This window comes from Taudactylus pleione, unplaced genomic scaffold, assembly GCF_031769625.1.
Source record: "Taudactylus pleione unplaced genomic scaffold, aTauple2 ptg000396l, whole genome shotgun sequence".
Taxonomy (NCBI): domain Eukaryota; kingdom Metazoa; phylum Chordata; class Amphibia; order Anura; family Myobatrachidae; genus Taudactylus; species Taudactylus pleione.
In genome coordinates, this window is record NW_028284797.1 from 3,144,882 (window position 1) to 3,166,688 (window position 21,807).

At 45.9% G+C, this 21,807-nt stretch overlaps 1 protein-coding gene across 1 annotated transcript in view; it reads left to right on the plus strand.

Moving 5' to 3' along the window:
• The window catches only part of SYCP1 (synaptonemal complex protein 1), a 470,977-nt gene that overhangs the window by 34,521 nt on the left and 414,649 nt on the right, over positions 1-21,807 (plus strand). The window contains exon 3 of the mRNA XM_088446296.1: positions 4,409-4,466. Coding sequence (XP_088302422.1) covers positions 4,409-4,466 — 58 coding nt within the window. The remainder of the gene's footprint in view (positions 1-4,408; positions 4,467-21,807) is intronic.

Here is a 21,807-nt window from a genome sequence, read left to right on the forward strand (position 1 = left end):
TGACCCGTCTTGTCCGTAGTGCCACATTGCCGATGCCATCCATGTCCTCCCTTAAGGATGCTACGGACCGCAAGGTAGAAATCTGCCTTAAGTCCGCTTATTCCCTTGCAGGGGGGGCAGCACGGCCGGCTATGGCCATTTGCTGGGTTGCCAGAGCGATGGAGCGCTGGGCGGATTCATTAGAGGCTTCTTTTGAATCCGACTGTCCGGCCGATCAGGCGGAGTTGATTGGCAATCTCCGTGATTCGGCCACCTACATCAACGAGGCGGCTCTAGACATTAGTACTCTGGTGTCTAGAATTTCTTCAGCAGCGGTAGCTGCTCGTCGCACCTTGTGGCTGCGATCCTGGAAGGCGGACGCAGATTCCAAGAAAGGTCTGGAAGCGTTGCCGTTTACCGGAGAAGTTCTCTTCGGTCCGGATCTGGATAAGATTGTGGCCACGCTGGCGGCAGCCAAATCTGCCTGTCTCCCGTCGGCCGCTGCTCCTTCTGGTTCGGGACCATCGTCCTTTCGGTCATCTAGGGCCCAGGGCAGGCCCAAACCACAGTCGTTTCCTCGACAGGCTGGCCCTAAGAAATCGGTCAAGCCCCGGAAGCAGGCATGGAGTACCAGACGTCCGGCCCCCAAGCCAGATGACAAGCCTGCGGCCTGACGGTCCGGGCCTCCCTTTGGGGGATCCCAGGGTGGGAGGCCGCCTGCTACAGTTCGCCCAGTGTTGGTCGACCACTACGACAGACACTTGGGTTCTGGAGGTGGTTTCCCACGGATACGCCCTATCCTTCCGGCACAGACCCCCGGCTCGCTTCTTCACCACGGGTCTCCCATCAGACCGGAACAAGGCTACGGAGCTGCGGAAGGTATTGCACACTATGCTCCAGGCTGGAGTTATAGTGGCGGTTCCATTCTCCCAGAGGGGCCAGGGTTTCTATTCAAATCTATTTTTGGTACAGAAACCCAATGGGTCATATCGTCCGATTCTCAACCTCAAAGCACTCAACAAGTCTTTGCGGGTCCCGAAGTTTCGGATGGAGACCCTACGGTCCATCATTCTGGCGCTGGAACCTGGGGACTACTTGGTGTCATTGGACATACAGGACGCTTACCTGCATGACCCTATTCTTTGGCGCCATCAACAGTTCCTCAGGTTTGCAATCAGCAGCGACCACTTCCAGTTTCGGGCGTTACCTTTTGGCCTGGCAACAGCACCACGTGTTTTCACCAAGGTGATGGCGGTCATGGCGGCTTCTCTGCGGCTGCAGGGAGTCCGCATGTTGCCGTATCTGGACGACCTGTTATTGGTGGCAGGATCTCCAGAGCTCCTGTTACGCCACTTGGACCTGACCATTGCACTGCTGCAACGGCACGGCTGGCTAATCAACTGGCAGAAGTCCACTCTAATCCCGTCTCGGAGGATTCTGCATCTTGGTTGGAGCCTTATTGGACTCGGGACAGCAAAGGATCTTCGTGACGGAGGACAAGATCTCTGCTTTACAGTCAAGGGTGCGCAGTTGTCTGCACAGCCGCCGGGTGTCCTTACACTCGGCGATGAGGTTACTGGGCTCCATGGTGTCGGTGTTCGACGTGGTGGAATACGCCCAGTTTCACTCCAGACCTCTGCAGCACCTGATCCTGTCCAAGTGGAACGGGCTGCCTCAGTCTCTGAAGTCCCAGACGATTGTGCTCACCCAGGAGGTTCGCCTGTCCCTTACGTGGTGGTTACAGACGACCCACCTCAACAAGGGACGTCCGTTCTGGGTTCCAAATTGGGTCCTGTTGACAACGGACGCCAGTCTTCGGGGCTGGGGAGCAGTTTCGGGTCCACACTTGTTCCAGGGCAGGTGGACGCCGACAGAAGCGGAGCTTCCAATAAATATCTTGGAACTCCGTGCGGTCTTCAATGCTCTCCAGCAGGCACAGCGGTTTCTCCAGGGTCGCCCGGTGCAGGTCCAGTCGGACAACGCTACCACCGTGGCCTACATAAACAGGCAAGGAGGAACTCGCAGTCGGGCGGCTCTCGTAGAGGTCTCTCGGATCCTGGTTTGGGCGGAGCGCAATCTTCCGGCCATATCAGCGGTCTTCATCCCGGGAGTGCTCAATTGGGAGGCGGACTTTCTAAGTCGCCAGGACGTTCATCCGGGGGAATGGTCCCTGCACCCGGACGTTTTTCAACTACTGGTGGACAGGTGGGGTCTTCCAGAAATCGACCTCATGGCGTCCCGGCACAACAACAAGTTGCCGGTGTACGGGTCTCGCACAAGAGACGAAGGGGCGTCTCTGGTGGATGCTCTGTCCGTCCGGTGGACGTTCCGGTTCGCATACCTGTTCCCTCCGGTCTTCCTTCTTCCACGGGTAATCCGGAAATTCAAACAGGAAGGAGGGACGCTCCTGTTGATAGCTCCCGCGTGGCCCAGACGGCACTGGTTCTCAGACCTTCAGGGTCTGTCCGTGGACATTCCTCTGCGGTTGCCGCTACGACCGGACCTTCTGTCTCAGGGTCCTTGCCTTCACCCGGACCTGACTCTGCTGTCTTTGACGGCGTGGCTGTTGAGACGGCCATGCTGAGGTCCCGGGGGTTTTCCAGCTCTGTGGTGCGTACCATGTTACGAGCTCGGAAACCGTCTTCCGCGAGGATATACCATCGCGTGTGGCATACGTTCTTCCAGTGGTGTCGACCGAGAGGTTATGCACCGCGGGAGTTTCGTCTGTCTCGGATTCTCGCCTTCCTGCAAGCGGGACTAGATCATGGGCTTCGCCTTGCTTCTTTGAAGGTACAGGTTTCGGCCCTATCTGTCTGGTTTCACCGTAGGATTGCTACAATCCCGGATGTGCGCACCTTTATGCAGGGTGTTCTCCGCATTCAGCCGCCCTTTGTTCCACCTGTGGCGCCTTGGGATTTGGCTGTGGTCCTGAGGGCTCTCCAAGGACCGCCGTTTGAACCACTGGGCTCAGTGGATCTTAAATGGCTAACAGCTAAGACTGTTTTCCTTCTGGCCATTGCTTCGGCCAGACGTGTTTCTGAGTTAGGGGCTCTTTCTTGTAGACCCCCTTTCTTGGTTTTTTATGGGAACAGGGCAGTGCTCCGCACTCGGCCCGAGTTTCTTCCCAAAGTTGTTTCCCAGTTTCATATTAACGAGGAAATAGTTGTTCCGGCCTTTAACTCACCGGGTCTTTCCGTGGGTGAGGCCTCTTTGGATGTTGTGCGGGCCTTAAGGACTTATGTTGACCGCACTTCTTCGTTTAGGAAGTCGGACGCTTTGTTTGTCCTCTTTGGCTTCCGTAAAAAGGGTTGGCCTGCTTCAAAGCAAACTTTGGCAGCCTGGATCCGTATGGCTATTTCTGAAGCTTATCTTCATGAAGGCCTACCGGTCTCTCCTTCTCTGAAGGCTCATTCCACTAGGTCTGTGGGTCCTTCGTGGGCAGCTCGACGTGGTGCCTCGGCAGTTCAGATCTGCAAGGCTGCTACGTGGTCTTCTGTCCATACCTTCGTGAGGTATTACAGGTTTGACACCTTCGCCTCTCAGGATGCTTCCTTCGGGCGGCGGATTCTCCTTTCTGCACAGGAGCATCCCCACCCTTAAAGGATACTGCTTTGGGACATCCCCAAGGTATCCTGTGGATACCCTATGGACCCTGAAGTAGAAAATATGAGATATGGTAAGAACTTACCCTTGTTATCTCTATTTCTACGAAGTCCATAGGGTTCCACAGGACTCCCGCCCTGTCGCACCTGTGCTGCAGATGGGCTTTGCTCTGGTCACCGGTTTTCCGTCTCCCTCTGGTGAGAATGTGATTCTTGTATGTGTCCAGATCTTTGTTCTCTCTCTTCCTTCTCCTCCTCCGGCCTATGGCTTGGTAACTAACTGAGGTGCCTTGGCCCGGGGGCGGGGTATAGGAGGGGGACCTAGTGCATCCTGGGAGGCTGAAAGCTTAACTCTTTGGTGCCCTGCGACTGACGTCACACCTATACCCCAAGGTATCCTGTGGAACCCTATGGACTTCGTAGAAATAGAGATAACAAGGGTAAGTTCTTACCATATCTCATATTATCTGTAAGATAGCGATGGTGACAAATTTGTAAGTTTCATATCAACCAACATTTACAGGTATATAGATCCCATGCTGTGTTTATTCTCTGTTTTGCTTGCTGTGCTATGCAGTATTATTTTTAGCTTTGTCGACAAGAAATGGGTGTGGCGAGTGGATGCTAAAAATGGCAATAAACTATAGGGTGTAGTACAAGGTGTGAGTGAATGAATAATGTATCTGCTTAATGTTTAATGATTTGGATGTAGATTAAAAACATAAAATCACCTACTATGTACTAAATTTGAGTGCATAAAGAATACTTTTTCTTAGGGTATTAAATGTTGAATTAATACAATATTTTACCATTTTGTATACATTTAGAACTTAAAATCTTCACTAGGAATTGAAAATGCACAGACCATCATCAACAGCAATACAGGTACACATAATACTTGTTAATTTTTCTAAATACAAATAAAGTATATGACCTATTCTTAGTAGAAAGTGTTGTCTGTGCACTCAGAAAACAATAATGGATATTCCGCAGGGGCGCATTTATAAAAAGTGCACCCTGCACGGCAGCGCACACCCTGCACCCATACCTTTTTTTACACTTGCCTTTCTGAAGTCCCACGGAGTAGCGTTACACAAATGCAGCCGTGGCCATTTTCCCAGCGTTTTGCGGTTGTGCAGTAGGAAATCAATGGTTGCCGCACCATTTCCCCGGTGACTTGCGCATGTACAGTAGACACTGGGAACACTCTGGTGCCCGGAGTCCACTGCTGCTGTCAGTTCGCTGGCGGCAGCCGGGGAGAGAGGAGGGGGCCCTGGACGGGGAGTGAACACGGGCCCCCTCCTCTCTTAATACGCCCCTGATTTTCTGCTTCCAACAACGTATAGAAATGGGAGAGATTTTAGTAGGTGTTTTCACTACCACTAAATAGGGGAAGGCTTAAACTGGCCATACACCTGACCAACTTTCCTCCAACCAACCAACTATTCAACTGTCCAACTTGTCTGTCCAGCTAAAATGGTGCTCCACGCACCTAACCAACTTTACAGCAGACCAGTCCACTTCTCTTCAACCTATGATGTCACAGAAGTAAGCAGACCGTGCCTGCCTAATTCTGCATGTTTTGAATAAAAAAATTTTTCTTCAGGTACCATAGGGCTCCACAGGGAGACAATGGGGTGTAAATGGGACCTGGAGGGCAACGTGTCCGGCAGGAGCTGGATCACTATTTTTAACTGTGGGGCTCCTTTATGCAGCCCAAGCGTATTTTTATGATTTATATTTCTAGTATTTTTACTATTGAGCAGTAGCACAAGACCGTTTCTTGGACATTTGCACTGCTGCTCCATCACCACTCCTCGGCGCCCAGGTATTCCCAGCGGGGCTCTGAGGGGGACTAGCTAGCAGGCTGCCCGGACCCCAGACTGCAGGGGACAGGTAAGGCGGATCCTCGCTTGCGGTGACCCATGTATTTATGCAGTCTGGCCTCCGGTCTCAGGAGACAGAATGGAGTCACTGATATGGACACTGGTGCGCCTACGACTCCACTACACCACCGGGTCATATATAATACTGCAGCAGAAGCATATTCTACAGGCCGGGGAACCCGGTGGTTAACGTGAGCAAGGGGAAAAGGTGCTCTCCTTGCAGCCCCTCTACCAGCTCAGGGCGCCATTCCACTACGGTCTTGCTGTGCCCTGAGCTGCTCCTGTGCCCTGAGCTGCTCCTCCCTCACCATCCGCCCCTAAGAGACTCACGGCAGCCATTTTCGGCAAGCATATCTCCTGGAACGCTGGGTGCAGTCTACCTGTATACCTCTCCAAAGGGCCAGGTTATACAGCGCTACATCCTTCCAGCCACTGCGGTCTGTGTAGTTGATTTAGTGCCCATTACAAATATATACAGTATTTTTCTGCATTTGTATGTGACTTGTGCTAGCGCTGATCTCTACTTTCTTTACTGTCGAGCTTGTACATTTCCCTTTATTCTACTATACCCTGACATACTATGGTATAGGGGGTTTATTGTATCTCACATCACATACTATATAGCGCGGTTGCTTACTACACTGCTATATTTCACACTGCACTGAGGACCTGATTCAGACCTACTCGCTAGGATGTGATCGCCCCTTGCTGGGCGATATTTGTATTCTGCGCATGCGTATGCCAGGTATAGTCAACCTAAAGCGCTGCGAGCACATTCGATGGTGCTCGATCTACCAATGTTTTCATGCTCTTCCAGGAGATGACGTGCGCAAGTGGGCATCTTACGAATGGCTGGTGGGCGTCTGCATACACAAAGTGATCGCTTGCCAAGACATAGTGGGCGTGCTAATGCCTTGCCATGCGATCGCCTGCCTTGCTGGGCGTACGCTGGATTTGCATACGCTGGGAGCGAGCAGCCGCATCTAGAGAGCAGGTCTGAATCAGGCCCTGAGTCGGTTTCTGTATTTCATTATCCCAGTGGCTATGTCTGGCAGAGGAAAGAATAATAAGCAGGCTGATGCTGCTGCTCCTACTCTGTTACCTTGTAAGTCCTGATCAGCGGGCTTAGCTCCAAAGGGCCTCATTCAGGATTGTCTCCGTACTAATTTCTATACTGCCCTGGGCCCCGCAGCACCGATGTCTCCTCTTCAGGACCCACCTTGCGCTGCCTTTTCACAGGTACTGGCAAAAATTGCGGACCACCTAGCTGTCCCTGTGGTAGCTCCCCCTATGGGATGGCCACAACCGGTGCTCCCTGCAAATCCTTTGCCTCCCCCATGGGTAGATGTACTGTCCACATCAGTACAAACTTTGGCAACTACCTCTACAGTTTTTCAGCAAATCCTACAAAAAGAGAAGCCTTTCCCTAGTAAACCTGCTGCTCCAAAAAGTCACTCAGTCCTTACTGAATTCAGGAGTAATAATTCGGGTCCCCTCCTCTTAACGAGGCAAAGGCTATTATTCTACCCTTTTTCTGGTTCAGAAGCCCAATGGGTCACATTAGACTATCCTCAAATCTCTGAACAAATTTATCAGGGTGTCCAGGTTTCGTATGGAAACCCTCCGCTGTATTGTCCTAGCTATGGAGCCTGGGGATTTATGGTGTCTCTGGACATTCAAGATGCTTACCTACATGTACCTATAGCGCCCTCTAATCAACAGTATCTCCGGTTTGATATACTACAGCAACATTACCACTTTCAAGCTCTGCCGTGGGGTCTTTACCAAAATCATGACAATTATGGCGGCCTCTCTTCGTCGTCAAGGAAACAGACTACTCCCGTACTTGGACAATCTCTTGCTGTTAGCCAGCTCCCCAGAGATTCTTCACCGCCATCTGCAGGTAACCATTGCCTTTCTACAAATGCACAGTTGGCTAATCAACTGGAAAAAGTCTCCCCTGACACCATCTAAAAGAATGATACATTTGGGAGCCCTCCTGGACTCTCGGGTTCAGAGAATCTTCTTAACAGCAGATCTCAGTCATACAGCACAGAGTGCGCAGACTGCTCTGCAGTCACCGAGTGTCAATTCACTCTGCAATGCAGACCTTCGGATCAATGGTATCCACTTTCAACATGGAGGAGTTCGCTCAGTTTCACTCCAGGCCCTTACAACTCCTGATCATTTCCAAGTGGAATGGGCTACCTCATCTACTCAGATCCCAGACGATGGGCCTCCTCCAGAGGTTTGCCTGCCCCTAGCCTGGTGGCTACAGACATCCCATTTAGACAAGGGTCGCCCCTTTTATATTATGGACTGGGCTTTCCTCACCACAGATGCAAGCCGGGTGAGGTGCAGCGACCGTCCAGCACTCCTTCTAGGGCCGCTGGACTCCGGTTGAGGCAGTGTTACCAATCAAAGTTCTAGAGCTTTGATCCATCTACAGAGCTCTCACTCTGACTCAGGATATTCTTCAGGGCAGGCCAGTACAATCCGACAATGCCACGGTAGTGGCTTACCTCATTCACCAAGGAGGCACTCAAAGTCAGACAGCAATGGCAGAAGTGTCCCATATTCTCACATAGACCGAACGCTATATCTCAGCCATCTCCGTGGTATTTATCCCAGGAGTTCTCAATTGGGAAGCGGATTTCGTCAGCCGTCACGACGTGCATGCAGAAGAGTGGTCATTACATCCAGAAATCTTTCAGCTCCTGGTGGACAAATTATGTCTACCTGATGTGGATCTCATGGCCTAAAGACACAACAACTAACTTCCAGTGTATGAGACAGGACAAGGGACCCCGATGCAGCCTTCGTGGATGCATTGTCAGTAAAGTGGACCTTCCATTTAGCATGTCTCTTCCCCCCAATATCCCTACTTCCTCGAGTTCTTCGAAAGTTCAAGCAGGAATGGGGCACAGTCCTGTTGATAGCTCTGGCTTGGCCCAGACGCCATTGGTACTCCGATCTTTAGTCTCTCCATAGATGTTCCTTTTCAACTTCCTCTACGAGTAGCCTGTTGTCTCAGGGTCCATGTCTACATCCGGAACTAGCCCGCCTGTTTTTAATGGCTTGGCTCTTGAGACATCCCTCCTAACGGCTATGGGATTTTCCAACTCTGTGGTCCAGACCACGCACAGCAAGGTAAACCAGCCAGAATTTATCACAGGATATGGCATACATATTTCCAATGATGTACTCCAAGAAACTGTGACCCTCAAGTTTTTAAAGTTTCTAGAATTCTTGCCTTTCTTCAGGCTAGATTGGATCTAGTCCTCCGCCTTGCATATCTGAAAGTGCAGGTCTCTGCTTTGTCTCTCTGGTTCCAGCGCAGAATTGCTCCTTTACTGGATGTTCACACCTTCCTGCAATGTGTTCTACATGCTGTATACAACCTCCCTCCGGTGTCTTCATGAGATGTGTCAGTGGTGCTCCAAGCACTTCAGGAACTTCCATTCGAACTTTATGGAAATGGGGGAAGGGGATATTGGGGGAACTTCTGTACTAGTAGGTATCTGTAAAAAATCATATGTAAACCCAAATTATTACTTATGACATAATGTGTCTTGTTTATGCAGGGGTGCTGCCAAAGATAATGAATGTGGTTATACAGAGAAAAAAATAAAGGGGGAAAGGATTGTCTCTTTGTTAGGCACACTATAGAAGTTGATATATAAAATATTAACTTTTTTTCATTAATTAAATTTGTGTACCATACCAGTGAAATATTAAAAGCAATAATTGATATTAAAGGTAACATGAAGTAATACAATTTACAAAGTTGTGAAGTAAACAGATTTTAATTTCTGATGTCATCTTGCTCTTAGTTTTATATGCTATAATATTGTAGGTAAATTTTGCCTTATATTGTGGGATGAGGCTATTCCCTCTTATTGATGAATGCACTTGCACACAATTACAGGGGGTATGTATCATTTAATTGTTACCACAATTGTATCTCAATTCAGTAGCTGCATATATTATTAACAGTATACATGAACAAATGATCAGGTTACCAACATATGAATATGATATTGAGAGTAAAGTAACTGACCCTGTATATTATCGACCAAGGCAATCGGCACTCATTTCTATCCTTTAAATTATTCTGGTTTATCATGCAGCCTTATTTTTAAATAATGTTCTTTTAGATATTTCTATTCCCTTCATCTATTTATTAGCAGTATTAATTGCCTTACACTGTTGCGCAGAGATTGGTATTTGAATACGTTAAGTACTTGTGTCCGCTTAGTACCACTGTGTTTTTCAATAGCCTCAAAAGTCTGAGGAAAATTTTCAGAAAATCTGCACTATCCTATAATAAACGAGCTGCGAGTTATAATTAGTACAGGTATATTGAGCAGACAATAAATGCACATGTCCGCTCAGTACTCAAATATTTTTCATGTGGTATTGGTAGATGTAAAGATATTTTATATTTACAATTATAGTAAAAGACAATTGTGGCTTATGTACTAAATTAATTTAAGACATTACTATCCCTGTAGCAGTTAATCATTTAAAATAGAAATTAATTGCATGCATTAATTGTCAAAGAGACACAATGTATGTTTGTAGTGAATTAGCTTGAATTCACAAATTCTCAACACTACAAACAGCATGTAGTTTGTTAGGTAAAAGCATACTACATGCCATGTTTTCTGGAAAGTGGCTTGTGCAACTATAGCTGCTTAGCTTGTGCTTTCCCTTACACTACACCAACACAATTAGTATAATGTGGATGTACATGAAAAGTCCTGCAGGGTGTATGCACTAGGAATATGCACTTTCATATAGGTAAGTTAGAAAATCAGTTTGAGTGCATATTATTTAATAAGCTGTAGGCTAACAATTATTCCACCAAATTCTAACAAGCAAGGTCTGGCTGCATATTTCACTAGTTCTCAGAGCCTAATACCCCTTTTACACCAGAGCTAAAACCTGTGTTATACCGGGTTGCTTCAAAAGGGAACAGGGTTGGATTCCCGGGTCGAGTGACCCGGCAATCCAACCCAGGTAACTTGCAGGTTTAACACGTGAACGACCTGTGAAACCCTGCAGTGTGAACGGCGCGATCCGGGGCACGATGACCCGGACCTTGCAGCATACCTGCCGATTAGCCGGCTTCATGGACGCTTGGAGATTATGTCACCGCCAAGCGTCCACTTCAACGCCGGAAGAGCCGGGTCACTGCAGACCTGTCTCCAGTGTGAACGGCGCCGATTCGGGAATATCCTGGTTCGTTGCTGGGGAAGTTCCGGATCTGATCCGGATTGGAACCCTGTTCCAACCTCTGGGTCAGACCCAGAATTTAGGTATAAAAGCGGTATAATCTATATGAAAGTGCATATTCCTAGTGAATACAACCTGCAGCAATTTTCATGTATATCCACATTATACTGATTGTGTTGGTGATGTTTAATTGAGAACACAAGCTAATGAGCTTTAATTGCACAATCCACTTTCCTGAAAACATGGCATGTAGTATACTTTTACCTTACAAACTACATGCTGTTTGTAGTGTGGGGGATTTGTGAAATCAAGTTAATTCACTACAAACATACATTGTGCCTCTTTGACAATTGATGAATGCAATTAATTTCTATTTTAAAGGATTAACTGCTACAGGGATATTTATGTCTTAAATTAACTTAGTACATCAACCACAATTGTCTTTTACTATAATTAGTAACTGAGCGGACATGAGTACTGAGGGGATATGTGCAGTTATTGTCGGCTCAAATTACCTGTACTAATTATAACTCCCAGCTCATTTATTATAGTATAGTGCAGATTTTCTGAAAATTTTCCTCAGACTTTTGAGGCTATTGAAAAAACACAGTGGTACTGAGCAGACATAAGTACTTAATGTATTCAAATACCAATCTCTGCACAACAGTGTAATGCCGTTAATACTGCTAATAAATAGATTAATGGAATTCTAATATCTAAAACAACATTATTTAAGAATAAGGTTGCATGATAAACTAGAATAATTTAAAGGCTATAAATGAGTGCCAATTGCCTTGGTCAATAATAAATAGGGTCAGTTACTTTATTCTCAATATCATATTCATATGTTGGTAACCTGATAATTTGTTCAGGTATACTGCTAATAATATATGTACGTTACTGAATTGAGATACAATTGTGGTAACAATTAATTGACACATCCCATTTTAATTGTGTGCAAGTGCATCCCACAATATAAGGCAATATTTACCTACAATATTATAGCCTATAAAACTGATCGCAAGATGACATCAGAAATGTAATTTTTGTTTACTTCACAACTTTGCAAATTGTATTACTTCATGTTATCTTTAATATAAATTATTGCTTTTAATATTTCACTGGTACAGTACACAATTTTAATTAATGAAATAAAGGTTAGATTTTATATATCAACTTCTATAGTGCGCCTAACAAAGAGACAATCCTTTTCCCCCTTTTTTTTTTCTCTACCTCCATTCGAAACCCTGGAATCGGTGGAGGTCAAGTGGCTCACGGCGAAGACTCTTTTCTTCTGGCTATAGTATTTGCCAATAGGGTATCGGATTTAGGAGTGCTTTCATGTCGCTCTCCCTTTTTAATCTTTCATCAAGACAGGGCTGTTCTTAGAACTCACCCAGGCTTCCTTCCCAAGATGGTTTCTCGTTTCCACCTAAATTAGGAAATTGTGGTTCCTGCCTTTCAATCACCAGACCTCTCGGCAGGTGAGGCCTCTTTGGATGTGGTCTGTACGCTAAAGACCTATGTTGACCATACTAGTTCCATCAGGAAATCTGACTCCCTCTTCATCCTCTATGGATTTCATAGGTATGGCCACCTAACAAACAGACTCTGGCCAGATGGATTTGCATGACTATCTCACAGGCTCACACGCAGACTGGCCTTCCTCTGCCGGCTTCAGTATCTGCTCGTTCTACTCGCTCTATGGGTCCTTCGTGGGCAGCCCGGCGTGTTGCTTCTGATGAACAGCTCTGGAAGGCAGCTACGTTGTCCTCTGTCCACACTTTTCTTAGGTTTTATGCCTTTGATACTTTTGCCTCTCAGGATGCTTCCTTTGGTCGCTGTGTTCTCCTCAGCTCAGAAACAACTGCTTTGGGACATCCCCATTGTCTCCCTGTGAAGCCCTATGGATGCTGAAGAAGAAAAGGAGAGTTATGGTAAACATTACCCTTGTTAACTCTCTTTCTTCGAAGTCCATAGGATCCACAGGACACCCACAATGGCGCACCTGGCTTCTATGGGTTTCTTCTCTTGGTCACTTGTTTCCTTCTCTGTGTGAGAGTATGATTCTTCAGCGTACCAGTCTTCCTTTTCTCCTATCCAGCTCCTTCCTTGGGCTTGTTAACAAAACTGAGTTGCCCTGGGGTATAGGGGGAGGGACCGGAATATCCTGGGATTGAAAAGCTTTGCTGTCGGTGCCGGCCCTCCAGGTCCCACATACACCCCATTGTCTCCTTGTGGACCCTATGGACTTCAAAGAAAGAGAGTTAACAAGGGTAAGTTTTACCATAACTCTCATCTTTTTATTTCAATAAAACTGGGATATATATATATATATATATATATATATTTGTTTTATTATAGAGAAGTTTTTTCTCTAGCATTTGTGCTGGGTGCTGGAGAGAAGAGATTTTTTTTCTCCTCTCCCAATTTATGGGATAGAAAACTATAGTGAAATTGACAATTTCATTAAGTTTTCTTATTGTTTCTTATCGTTTGCTTCGATACATTGCCCTATTAACGTTCCAACCAGTCAAGTAGTTGGCTGGTAGGAATGATTTTGTTCTGATGTATGGCCAGCTTAACCCTATTTCAGTTATTTTCAACTCCAGTCCCTAGTGAACCTAACAGTGCATTTTCCACATCTCCTAGTTGGTGCACAGACGCACTCATTACCGGTTGACACATTTTGAAAGATCCACAGGTGGTGCTAATGACTTCACTTGTGATACAGAGCAGATCTGTAAAACATGCAATGTTAGGGGTCTCTGAGGTCTGGAGTTGGGAAACACTTTGCAGGGTCATTCCACATCAGATCACCCCCCAAAAAAATGAATTGTTCACCACCCATCTCAGATGTTTTTGAAATTTTTTTTAGTTAAGAGAGGCTGTCAAGACAACTATTTCTGCCAGATATCTCGACTGTCTGACAATTAGTTGAATTTGTTCAATTTATTAAATAATTTACTAATCGCGGCTTAATCCAATTTATTTGAAGTATCACAGGTGTTTACTAAGGAATCACCACAAAATTTGGACCCCTAAGGTAACTTTTCCTCCCGAATCCAAAAATCCAAACAAAATTACTTTATCTAAAACAAGGATATACTGCAAAGGCGCTAAAACAACATGAGTATAATATCAGACCAAAAGATAATTTAAACAGTGTTTATTAAACATATAATTATAATCAGTTGCTCCAGGGAGTACATAAATAATATCACATGTGAATCATAAAAACACAATGGTGTTTAAAAAGTAGATCACTAGTGCACATAGAAATAGGGAAAAAGGAAAAGGAATGGGGTGTCAACAAATAAAAATCAAGAAATTACTGATCCATACAGCTTGAATAGGGGATATCAGTCACAGATTGGCGATGAAATATCCAATGTTCATTTGGAGTATAGATAAATCTCCCAAATAATATGTATGTCCCGCAGTTGAACTGTAGTGTAATCCTTTAGTAAAGGGATTAAATGCTGGTGGAGGTATGTGAGCAGATTGCTCTGGGTACTCACTCCACTGATGTCCTCTATATCAGACTCCAATCTGGGGGTAAAGCATCGCAGATCCTGCGGCTGCTGTACGTGATAAAATTGCCTGGCTGTAAGTGGGTTACAGCTGGAGACGCCTCCACTCGGTCGTGCTCACCTGACCGCTGGTCTCAGTCTGCACATAGGCTCTGTACGCCGGGTATCTCCGTGAGTAAATTGCTTGCTCCAGCAATCTTGCCAGGATGTATGCTGGAGCAAGCAATTTACTCACGGAGATACCCGGCGTACAGAGCCTATGTGCGAACTGAAACCAGCGGTCAGGTGAGCACGACCGAGTGGAGCTGTCTCCCATGGTAACCCACTTACAGCCAGGCAATTTTATCACGTACAGCAGCCGCAGGATCCGCGATGCTTTACCCCCAGATTGGAGTCTGATATAGAGGATCATCCCGCAACCTTCACGTTCCATCTTCAGACTGGAGTCTGACAAAGGACATCAGCGGAGTGAGTACCCAGAGCAATCTGCTCACATACCTCCACCAGCATTTAATCCCTTTACTAAAGGATTACTCTACAGTTCAACTGCGGGACATACATATTATTTGGGAGATTTATCTATACTCCAAATGAACATTGGATATTTCATCGCCAATCTGTGACTGATATCCCGTATTCAGCTGTATGGATCAGTACTTTCTTGATTTTTATTTTCTGTCACCCCATTCCTTTTTCTTTTTCCCTATTTCTATGTGCACTAGCGATTTACTTTTTAAACACCATTGTGTTTTTATGAATCACATGTGATATTATTTATGTACTCCCTGGAGCAACTGATTATAATTATATGTGTAAATTATGTATGCGGTACACCAGTAATCAAGCGTTAGCTTGATGATTTTTTTTCTCCACTATTAAACAGAGTACCCTGCTGTTTTTTTTGTGGTAGTAATGTTTACCTTTTTTAAGCACCCCAAAAAAAATGGGATCCCTAATGTCGACGGAACCTGGCGTTTTTAATTCCGAAAAATGTGCGTGTTCAAAACATGAGGCAGATAAAGTAATTTGGTTTAGTTTTTTGGATTCGGGGGGAAAAGTTACCTTAGGGGTCCAAATTTCATGGTGATTCCTTAATAAACACCCGTGATATTTCAAATAAACTGGATAAAGAAGCCGCAATTCGTAGAAATCTGAGATGGGTGGTGGACACCCCTGGTTGAACTGACATGGATTGACCCTGCATTAAAACTTGTAGACAAAACTTTGATAAGATGTCATTCATCTGATTTTTAATTACTGACTGAACTGAAATGGTGCATAAAGTATCTTAAAATTGATTTAACAATTCAATCATATGACAAACACATGTTGGCTGCAGCATTCAAAAAACAAAATATATTGACTGATTGGCGATTAAAAATGTGTCCAGAGGTCTGGTTAGCATTCATTAAAAAATGTAGTGAGTTATACTAGGTTTTTGTCCAAATTCTACTGTAATCGAGTAGTACTGTATACCACCTGTGTTTATACAGCTCATCTTTGCAGCCTTAGTAAAGGGGCCTCTCCATTATCAGATGTATTTCTGAACGATGAAAGATAAAAGATATCTATTGAAAATTCCGGTGGCTGTGCTGAAAGATATCTGTCATGTACATGACTGATTTTGCAAAAGACGAACGATGAACGATATTGCATGACATCATTCAGGGAGTGGCTTTTTTTCTCTCCAGTGCTTTGTAGCTGCTGTTAATATCGTTCGTCGTTCGTAGTTTACCGCATATAAACTGCCAGATATTTCTAATATCTGGCAGCGATATGCGATAATTGAGCAACATGTTGGAGAGACGAAAGATAAAATTTATCGGCTGCGCATCTGTTATCATTCAGGGCCTATCCATTAGCAGATAAATTGAATGACTGAACGATATATCTGCCAATGGATAGGCTCCTTAAGGGTTATATTTTCTAAAGTGTGGGTTTTTAGAAGTGCAGATGTTGCCCATTCTAGCTATTATCTTCGAGAAGGTGCTAGATAAATGTTAAATAGAATCTGATTGCTATGGGCAACATCTCCACTTCCAAAAACCCACACTTTAGTAAATATACCGTATATACTCGAGTATAAGTCGACCCGAATATAAGGTACCTAATTTTACCACAAAAAACTGGGAAAACTTATTGACTCGAGTATAAGCCTAGGGTGGGAAATGCAGCAGCTACTGGTAGTAATCCCCCCTCTGTACTGTCCCCAGTAGTAATATCGCCCCCTGGTAGTGCCCCCAGTAGTAATATCCCCCCCTGGTAGTGCCCCCAGTAGTAATACCCCCCCTGGTAGTGCCCCCAGTAGCAATATCCCCCCCTGGTAGTGCACCCAGTATTAATCCCCCCCCTGGTAGTGCCCCCAGTAGCAACATTCCCCCTGGTAGTGCCCCCAATATTAATTCCCCCCCCTGGTAGTGCCCCCAGTAGCAATATCCCCCCCTGGTAGTGCCCCCAGTAGCAACATCCCCCCTGGTAGTGCCCCCAGTATTCCCCCCCTCCCTGGTAGTGCCCCCCGTAGCAACAACCCCCCTGGTAGTTCCCCCATTATTAATCCCCCCCCTCTGGTAGTGCCCCCAGTAGCGATATCCCCCCCTGGTAGTAGCCCCCCCAGTAGAAAGAAATGTAAAAAAACCAAAACACTTACCTGTAACCCCGCTCCTGGTCCCGACGCTGCTACAGGCTCCTCTGCCGCTTTGCATAATGGGAGAGACGTCGTCATGACGACGTCTCTCCCATTACCCACTGCGGGAGCCGGAACATGGCTCCCGCAGTGGGAGCAGCAGTAGCCGCTGAGAGTCTGACAGACTCTCAGCGGCTGCTGATTTCACCAAACACATAGCTGCCGGCTCCGGCGGCTGTGTGTTTAGCAGTGTGTAGTGCTGACCGAACTCTGTCCGGTCAGCGCTACACACGCGGTGCAGGCTGTGTCACAGTGGCACAGTCTGCACCGCGGCCCGCATGGTACGCTACTCAGCAGCGTACCATGCGGGCATGACTCGAGTATAAGCCGAGGGGGTGCTTTTTCAGCACAAAAAATGTGCTGAAAAACTCGGCTTATACTCGAGTATATACGGTACCCAAATCTTCTGATAAATTTATTACATATGTCTCCTATCTTAAAGGTGCATTGTGTCTGTATGTCCCTCATCTGGTATTATTGGTGTGAGTTTCTGTCAGACAAGCTTTACTTGAAAGGGTCTAAAACTTTAATCCTTTATGAAGTGTGGCTTTGCTTGTTTCCAGAGTGTTTGATGTTGTTGCGATCATGTGATAATTGTTATGCTGGTAACTGTTTACAGAATATGTGTTATTATGATTGTACAGGCTAGATATCCTGGAATCCAAACAAAGTCTCGAATACCCCTTTTACACCAGAGCTAAAACCCGGGTTATTGCAGGGTTAATCCAGGTAGCTCCTTGGTGTAAAAGGTGACTGGGTTGGATTCCTGGGTGGAGTGACCCGGCAATCCAACCCAGGTAACTTGCAAGGTTTAACACGGGAATGACCCGTGAAACCCTGCAGTGTAAACGGCGCGATCCGGGTCATGCTTCAGTGGCGCTTGGAGATGACGTCATCTCCAAGCATCCACTTCCACGCCGAAGAACCGGGTCACTGCAGATCCAGCTCCGGTGTGAATGGTGCTGTCTCTGAAATTTTCTGGGTCGGCGCCGGCTAAATACCGGGTCTGATCCGGTTTGGAACCCCGTTCCAACCTCCGGATCAGACCCGGAATTTAGGTATAACAGCAGTGTATTAAAGGAGGCGATTAAATTAATTGTGGACTGCCTCACATGTTATATTTCAGTGTATTGTACCCAGAGTAAATGGTTTATAAAACCTGTGGTTCGGATTGTGTCTGAAAATTAGACTTAAATTCGCTAATTTTTGCTCCCACCTAGCGATGTATGCAAAAATAAGCAATTTTTTTCATTACCCTAATTGCTGTAAGTTGCCGAGAAATATAATATATGAGGCTTCCATGGAGTATTTATAAATTGAATTTGTAGTTTCTCTGCTGATCAGCTGAAGAATTTAGACTTCTTCAGAGGATAAAGAGCTATGTTGCAAAACGGAGTCCTGTTTCGTTTATATTAGGGGTGTGCACCGGCCACTTTTCGTGTTTTGGTTTTGGATCTGGATCTTTCTTCGTGTTTTGGATCTGGATTGGTTTTGCCAAAACCACCCTTCCGTGTTTTGGGTTCTGGGTTTTGTGTTTTGGATCTGTATTTTTTTGAAAAAAAGCATAAAAACAGCTAAAATCACAGAATTTGTAGGTTTTTCTGCTCCTATGCTATTATTAACCTCAATAACCTTAATTTCCACTCATTTCCAGTCTATTCTGAATACCTCACACCTCACAATAGTGTTTTTATGTCCAAAAGGTTGCACCGAGGTAGCTGGATGACTATGCTAAGCGACACGAGTGGGCGGCACAAACACGTGACCCATCTAGGCGTGAAACTGCAGTGGCAGACAGGATGGCATTGAAAAACTAGGCCCCAAACTGTACATAATGCAAAGAAAAAAAAGAGGTGCAAGATGGAATTGTCCTTGGGCCCTCCCACCCACCCTTATGTTGTATAAACAGGACATGCACACTTTAACAAACCAATCATTTCAGCGCCAGGGTCTGCCACACAACTGTGGCTGAAATGATTGGTTCGTTTGGGCCCCCACAAAACAAGCTGGCAATTAATCTGTCCCTGCACAAACTGGCTCTACGGAGGCAAGAAGTCGTCCTCATCCTCCTCATCCACAGATTCCTCACCCTCTTCAGTGTTATGTACATCCTCATCCTCACAGAGTATTAATTCGTCCCTGCTGGAACCACAGGTCCCTCTGTACGTTCTGGAGGCTGGTCTCCCTGGAAGAGTTGATCATTCATTTTATGAACATCATCTTCTCCACATTTTGTGGAAGCAACCTCCTACGCCTTTCGCTAACAAGGTTCCCGGCTGCACTAAACACTCTTTCGGAGTACACACTGGAGGGGGGGCAACTCAGGTAAAATAGAGCCAGTTTGTACAGGGACCTCCAAATTGCTTCTTTTTCCTGCCAGTACAGGTACGGACTGTCTGACATGCCTACTTGGATGCTGTCACCGATGTAATCCTTTAACAGACAGACGCACGCTTGTCGCTGCTGCTTTGAGGATTCAAGTGCGGCTACAGCCCACACAATTCACAAAGACAGAAAAAAAAAAGAATATTTTTATTGTTTGTGGAGCACACTTTGAGGGTGTCACCACCCTTTAACAGACAGACGCACGCTTGTCGCTGCTGCTTTGAGGATGCAAGTGTGGCTACATCGCACACAAGTCACAAACACATTAAAAAAATAGTTTTTTATTTTTTGGAGCACTTTGAGAGTTACACCACCCTTTAACAGACAGACGCACGCTTGTCGCTGCTGCTTTAAGGATGCAGGTGCGGCTACAGCCCACACATTTCACAAAGACCGAAAAAAAAAGAAGAATATTTTTATTGTTTGTGTAGCACACTTTGAGGGTGTCACCACCCTTTAACAGACAGACGCACGCTTGTCGCTGCTGCTTTGAGGATGCAAGTGCGGCTACATCGCACACAAGTCACAAACACATTAAAAAAATAGTTTTTTATTTTGTGGAGCACTTTGAGAGTTACACCACCCTTTAACAGACAGACGCATGCTTGTTGCTGCTGCTTTAAGGATGCAAGTGCGGCTACAGCCCACACATTTCACAAAGACCGAAAAAAGAAGAATATTTTAATTGTTTGTGTAGCACACTTTGAGGGTGTCACCACCCTTTAACAGACAGACGCACGCTTGTCGCTGCTGCTTTGAGGATGCAGGTGGAATCTAGACGGGATTTGGAACCGAGGACACACTACCTCCATCAATTGTCTAAATCCCACTGCACTAATGTCGGATACCGGACGCACGTCTAACACCAACATAGCAGTCAAGGCCTCAGTTATACGTTTTGCTTCAGGATGACTGCTGTCGTACTTCATCCTCATCGCTAGGGACTGTTGGAGGGTCAATTGTTTAGTAAAAGTAGTGATGTTCCTACTTCCTCTCTGGGATGATGAACAACTCCCAGCAGCAGCAACAGCACTAGTAGGAAGTGGTTCTTGATCTTTCCCTATTTTATTTTTATCAGAGAAAGTTGGGTCCTCCATTTATGTTATATTGATATATATACGTGCGGCTAAAGCGCACACAAACACAGAAAATATTTTTTTATTTTTGCTGGAGAGTAGTGCACTTTGTGGGTTACACCACCCTTTAAGAAATGAGCCAGCCGGCTCTTTACTTATGGGACACAGGCGCACGCTTGGCGCTGCTCCTTTGTTGATGCACGTGCAGCCACAGTGCACACAAGTCACAAACACAGAAAATATATATTTTTTTGGTTTGGAGTGTACTTTGGGGGTTACAGAACCCTTTAACGGTCAAGCCAGCCGGCCCTTTACTTATGACACAGGCGCACGCTTGGCACTACTTTGTTGATGCACGTGCGGCTACTGCGCACACAATTCACAAACACAGAAAATAATTTTTTTTTTGGTTTGGACTGGAGTGTACTTTCGGGGGTTACAGCACCCTTTAACGGTCAAGCCAGCCGGCCCTTTACTTATGACACAGGCGCACACTTGGCACTACTTTGTTGATGCACGTGCGGCTACTGCGCACACAATTCACAAACACAGAAAAAAAAATTTTTTCGGTTTGGACTGGAGTGTACTTTGGGGGTTACAGCACCCTTTAACGGTCAAGCCAGCCGGCCCTTTACTTATGACACAGGCGCACGCTTGGCACTACTTTGTTGATGCACGTGCGGCTACTGCGCACACAATTCACAAACACAGAAAATAATTTTTTTTTTGGTTTGGACTGGAGTGTACTTTCGGGGGTTACAGCACCCTTTAACGGTCAAGCCAGCCGGCCCTTTACTTATGACACAGGCGCACGCTTGGCACTACTTTGTTGATGCACGTGCGGCTACTGCGCACACAATTCACAAACACAGAAAATAAATTTTTTTTTGGTTTGGACTGGAGTGTACTTTGGGGGTTACAGCACCCTTTAACGGTCAAGCCAGCTGGCCCTTTACTTATGACACAGGCGCACGCTTGGCACTACTTTGTTGATGCACATGCGGCTACTGCGCACACAATTCAAAAACACAGAAAATAATTTTTTTTTTGGTTTGGACTGGAGTGTACTTTGGGGGTTACAGCACCCTTTAACGGTCAAGCCAGCCGGCCCTTTACTTATGACACAGGCGCACGCTTGGCACTACTTTGTTGATGCACGTGCGGCTACTGCGCACACAATTCACAAACACAGAAAATAATTTTTTTTTTGGTTTGGACTGGATTGTACTTTCGGGGGTTACAGCACCCTTAACGGTCAAGCCAGCCGGCCCTTTACTTATGACACAGGCGCACGCTTGGCACTACTTTGTTGATGCACGTGCGGCTACTGCGCACACAATTCACAAACACAGAAAATAATTTTTTTTTGGTTTGGACTGGAGTGTACTTTCGGGGGTTACAGCACCCTTTAACGGTCAAGCCAGC